Raw genomic sequence first — 6,000 nt, forward strand, 5'->3', positions numbered from 1 at the left:
GGAGCCCACAAGAACCGTACCGGCCACCTTCGCATTACGAGTCCAAATGTGAGCCCATAAAGTTTTTTTTTTCTTTCCTGCATTCTTACCGTGTGTCTCGTTCTGGCTGAGAGGGTACCTTTACGCAGTATGCAAGGCAGTATTGGTCAGCTGCCACCTTGCAAACGAGCAACTTGTACGTGACGCCAGCAGGCAGAGTGAGTGTGGTACTCTAGCCGCCATGGCTGTGATTGGAACTGACTGATACTTCCAGATTCAAATGCACATTCAGGCCCAATGAAGTGAATGAAGAAATGATCATCACTGCAGCTGAATTGATAGACCGTTGAACGCGCGATTCCGAAGTTGCACGTTTGCTTTCTGCCAGATGATAGGTGAACCCCGAGGGACAAAGAGAGAGCAGACTGTATGTGGGAACCAACGGGTGTTAAGGACGACTTCACAGTCGAAGTCAAGAAGAAATGGTCGCCCCGCCGCGGTGGTCTAGTGGCTAAGGTACTCGGCTGCTGACCCGCAGGTCGCGGGATGGAATCCCGGCTTCGGCGGCTGCATTTCTGATGGAGGCGGAAATGCTGTAGGCCAATGTGCTCCAATTTGGGTGCACGTTAAAAAACCCCAGGTGGTCGAAATTTCCGGAGACCTCCACTACGGCGTCTCTCATAATCATATGGTGGTTTTGGGACGTTAAACCCCACATATCAATCAAAAAGAAATGGTCATGGGCAGGACACGTAGCGCGAAAGAAAGATAACCGCTGGTCCTTAAGGTTCACAGATAAGATTACAAGAGAAGGATAGCGGGTGAAGGGGAGACAAATTTTGGAGGGCAGATAAAATGAAAAAGTTTGTGGGTATGAAGTGGCAGCAGCAAGCACAGGACAGAGTTGACTAGCAGAACATGGGAGATGCCTTTGTCCTGCAGTGGGCGTATAGTTGATGACAATGAATTTCCGAGCGTGTGACATACATATTGAATGAACAAGCCGTGATCTGTATGCTAGATTTTCTCTTGTAACGTTATGCTCGAAAGAATAGTTTCGAAGCAGTATGCTAAGAATACTGTGGTTCTGAGATGTACGTTGAAAACAGGCTCATTCATTCTAAACTACGTTGTGACTGTTGTCGTTTTGCAGTTTCTATTTATACTTTACATTGTTTCTTTCGTGACATTTTGATAAAAAATATTTATTGTGCTATTTGTTTTTATTTTTAGCCCTGCAGGCTCAACGTGCATTTTCTCCGAGCCGAGGTTTTTCAAGGGGTTAATCTGGGTGAAGTCCAAACCCAAAAGACGACGGCCCTGCTTTTTGAGGATGACAAGACGATCACAGAAAAAGTAAGTTATGGGTGGGCCTAAATGATTAGGAGGGAAGTTTTTTTTTTGTGCGAGGCCACTTACATTACTTGGATGACATAATTCAAGGTGACGTCATTTGATGTTACATGACGGTGAAATCAACACTTTTTATCATATTATCCTCGGCTTGGACCTATAACATTTCGTCTCCACCGGAAAGCGACGGCTGCGGCCGACCAGGCGAGGTACAGAAATCTTTGGCTGGCAGTCTGTACAGCCTAGCGTGTACCAAACAAAAACAAAAAAAAAGGTTTCATAGGTCGGGGCTTGCATCCTAATCCGGTACAAATTTTTCGTTAGACAGTATTTTCTACATGTCCTGATGTACAGGCGTGAGTAAAAGTGTGAAGACCACGGGATCGCGCGGCCGGAGGCAGCGACGCGCCATCTGGTGACAAGACGGCGGCTGCGGTGCGCCTGCCCGTCCTGTCGTATCGGTCCTGTCGTGTCGTACCCCTCATGTCCCTTTCTTTGGTGCTGTTTCAGTGCTCGTAGCCACAACGAATACTGGGTGTCGCTTTTTTTTTTGCTTCACTGAGTTTGTGTCATTTAGTATTGTTTTTTCTTACGTTGCGGCTGCGATGAGGCGGATTCCAGCGCCGTGCTCGCGTCGTTATTTTATGCTGTTTGTATAGCTGGTATAAATAACGGCGAGCTCGATATGCTGCGACTATGATGCGGCCAGACCCTTAGCCAGAAATAGAAGGGGCTGCTGGAGCCCCCCTCTATCCTTGCAAAATTTATAAAGAGGGTATAGGGGTGAAAGACCAATCGAATTATAAAGAGGGTGGTGGGAGGATTTTCAACATAAAATAAATAGTCAAAATAGATGTTTTTTCCATATTACAGAAAGTTTCGTCGCGCCCATGTCAAGAAAATACGACAAATACAATCAGAAATGAGTGACGTCATGCACGAAAGTACCGACATGAAATTAGAAAGCTGAAACTTCCAACTTGATTTTGTCCGCTAGTAATGAACGTACGAAATCAAAGCTTGCAACGTCAGACTTCCAAGGAAACAGTTAAATAGTCTAAACCGAGGTATTGTGGCGCTTTTGTGTCCATTCGAACAGTGACAGTGCCTTGTGACGTCACCGTGACGCCAAAAGTGACCGCATTTAAGATGTCATCACGGTGACGTCTGATTGCGCGCTCACCGCACCATTCCTGGGCAAAAGTGTGTCTACCCTTGAATCGCGAAACAGTGCAACGCCCTCATCACTCGCAGAAAGTTTCACGTGGGGAGAAAGACTGCAATCAACTGTGTTTATCATGATATTGTCCACGGCTTGACATCCCAAAACTACGTTATGTTTGTGAGAGACACCGTATAGTGGAGGAGTGCAGAAATTTCGGCCACCTCGAATTTTCCACTTTGCACTGACATTACACAGTGCATGGGCCTATAACATTTCGTCGCCACCGGAAAGCAATGGCTGAGGAGCTGAGTGCCATAACCACTGCTACACAGCCACGAACAGTTTAGTTTGTAATTTAGTATCAGAGATTTTTTCCTGGGTGCCCTTTATTCGCCTCATGCGCGTTAATCAATTGACGATTGTTGGGTGCCGGCCTAGTTAACATTTCACAGTGCATCAAACGTGGAAGAAAAATAGGAGACACGGCGGCGCTGCATGTCTACTCATTGTTAATCCGCGCTCCGTGCGCTGTGAAACGCTGAAATTTTCAATATTTCGTTACGCGGCCTGCTAGACTGCGGCGTAGCGCAAAAAAGGAATTCTGTCGGGAAAGCTTATACTTGTTTCGGTCTCCTTACAGGACTGAAATGTTTTGGCGCTCCTTACGAGAATTCAGTGTGGGTTCATTTTGTGACTTTCGCAACACCTTACATTCAATTTAATTACCGACATACACAGGCTATTATTTCTCTTCTTCTTCTTTTCTGTGGGGCAGAAGAATCGAGCGAATCTTACATTTCGTCGATGCACTTCCCGACGAACACTGTTTCTTTTTTTGAATATTATTCGCAAGTTCTGTAAAAAAAAAATCTACTTACTTGATAGATGCATATATGTCATTACCAATTGTGTACTGTGTAGCCCTCCTCCACTTTCTAATGTCCTATGGCGCTGAGGGTAGTGTTGTAAAGTAAATTTAAATTAATGAAATGAAGTACAATTAGGAAAGGTGGACATTCTACCCAGTTCTTGGCGAACGAGACGAGCCCAGGATCGTCCGCATAAAACGACTTGCAACACTAGTGAAAAGTTTGTCGTAAAACTGTAGCCGCACCGAGTTGTAATCGAATGAAAGCCTCTGAGACAATATGTAAAGAGGTTATAAGGGACATATATGAATTTATTTCAACATTACCTCGGTGCTTGGTTTCTACTTTCGTAATCCTTATATAAACAAAAAGGAATGAAGTCTACACTGGAGGTCGTGTCTGATCTAATTCTGTGCATCCGAAAGCGTCCTTCATCGTAGCTTAGTTGCAAGAGCATAAGAGAAGTAATACGAATGTTTTAAGTTCGGTCCTCACTGCGGAATGATGAGTATTCATAGTTTTTTATATTTCCATTTACGTAATGATTATAATACCGGACCTTAGAATCTAACATTAAGCACAACAAACCTAACCTCACTAAGCGTTTCTATGCTCAATCAAAAGCTACAAATTATGTCCCCAGTACTTTAGTTTTAACTACCCATTGCAAACAAGTGAGGTGTGAAAGGGACGATAGGGTATCTCGCCCAAGGCATTGACAATCACAGGAAAAACAATGTGGCCGAAATATTTGGCTGCGCATCTGTGTGGTTCGCCGGCAAAGGTAATCGAAAAACAATGGAGGCACTGCGTGAGGTGTGGATGTCATATGGCAGTGATTTCAAGAAACGAAAGCTTTTTTAGAACTCAGAGCCACTGGTAGTTTTAGCGAAGCGTAGCAAACGCCCACTTTTTCATTCATATACTGTCGCATTGTAAGGGCAGCGTAATAAGCACTGCGGTCTTTAGAATTACGTATCTAAGCATTAAAAAATGGCCCCGGATTCACATGTTACACTGCGATCTCGTCGGAAGACAATAATCTTGCGTCCCGAAAGAGTGAACAAAACAATTATTTGATGTTCTGCGCAAAAAAATCGGCGAATGGTATCCTGGAGGCGCTGCGTTAGAGTGCCTCGAGCGTGCAGCGGAGGCGGACAAGCGCATCGAGGCACGTTAGACACGAGCGTCATCTGGCAGTTATCTTCGAAAACGAAGGAAGGCGTGCGTGCCTGCGGAGAAAGATGCGTGCCATTCTCGGAGGCGAGAATGTGTAGAACGCAAAGCGACGCACAGGTGCCACCATCGTGTCGTTTTAGCAAAGTGTTGTTAACACTTGCCTTTTTGAGCATCGCGTTGCACTGTCAGCGCAGCGTGTTTAACGCTACGGTCCTTAGAATTACTTGTGTGTGCCTTCTCTAGTATAAAGGCGCACATACAAAACATTGACGTGTTGTTATGGTACCTCAGACATGCGCAATAATTGCTTTTTATTTGACAATCACGCAAGTATGAACTCTGAAACTTGAGCAATATTGGTGGGCGCTGCGGATAGGGTCAGCTGTTTAAGGTATCGTCAAGAGTGGACCAACAGACAATTGTACAGACAGACATACCAAAATTTTTTCGTCAAAGGTTTCCAAGAAAGACTATCGTCTTTAATAAACAAACTATTCAATATTTGCATATTGGTGTTCACAACATATATGCATAATGCTTGCTTTTTTATCGACATATTGTTCAAAAGTATGAACGCAGGGAGTAAATCAAAATGGTGGGGCCTTCATAAAATGCCTAAACCTTTACTGGGTGGCTAAATCTGGCGACATTTAGACAGACAGAAAGATGGACAGACGGACGGATGGACGAAACTTTCTGCGTCGAAGTATCCCAAGAAAGACTTATCTTCTTTAAAACAAAACTATTCTCTTTTGGCCGATATCACTCCCTGCGCAATGATGGTCTAGTGCTAACGTTCCCCAACTGCTAGTCAGAAGGTCCCAAAATCGCATCGCAGCTGCGATAGCAGCATTTCCATTGAGACAAATACGCCTGAGGCCAGTGAAGTTTACGTTCACGCTAATGAACCCAGGTGGGTGAAGTAGTTTTCCGAGTTCTTTACTACGACGTCCCCCATAACTGTGGTTTTGGGACGTTAAAACCAACAATTAGTATCTGTCTCATTGTGTATTTCCTGTGATTCTCCTTCCTTTCGCAGCATTATCCTAGATATGCACCGACTCGCCCAGCGATAAGTCATAAAATGCGTCAACTATATTGCGTTTCCCACACAAAAAGAAACGATCCCTCCGTCGATGCTGCTCCTGTACCGCTATAACGTATTTGGGGTTGTGCATGCGTGCAGTGCAACCAGCTGGCCCGGAAGTCTACCAACCTGCGGAAGGGCATGGCGTTGCTTCTAGTGAACTCGCACCTCGGCGATTTTTCTGCCGACAGCCCCTGCAAGGGACAAGGTGAAAAAGACAGGGAGGACCCGTTCTGGCGCATCAAAGTTATCAAAAGCGAGCTGAAGATTCCGTGAAGCCCGGACCCGAGCACGTCGTATGCGCTGTGGTCTGGTGCAGCATCCATCGTTCATCTTTGCAGCTGGCCGATAAAGTGGTATAACCTGAA

The 6,000-nt window shown here is 45.1% G+C and overlaps 1 protein-coding gene across 1 annotated transcript in view; it reads left to right on the top strand.

Moving 5' to 3' along the window:
- The window catches only part of LOC142774252 (uncharacterized), a 73,301-nt gene extending 67,301 nt beyond the window's left edge, over positions 1-6,000 (top strand). Inside the window, exons 11-12 of the mRNA XM_075874640.1 lie at positions 1,213-1,335; positions 5,732-6,000. Of these exons, the coding sequence (XP_075730755.1) occupies positions 1,213-1,335; positions 5,732-5,908 (300 nt within the window). The 3' untranslated portion in view covers positions 5,909-6,000. The remainder of the gene's footprint in view (positions 1-1,212; positions 1,336-5,731) is intronic.

This window comes from Rhipicephalus microplus, chromosome 10, assembly GCF_043290135.1.
Source record: "Rhipicephalus microplus isolate Deutch F79 chromosome 10, USDA_Rmic, whole genome shotgun sequence".
In the NCBI taxonomy this organism is placed as follows: Eukaryota; Metazoa; Arthropoda; class Arachnida; order Ixodida; family Ixodidae; genus Rhipicephalus; species Rhipicephalus microplus.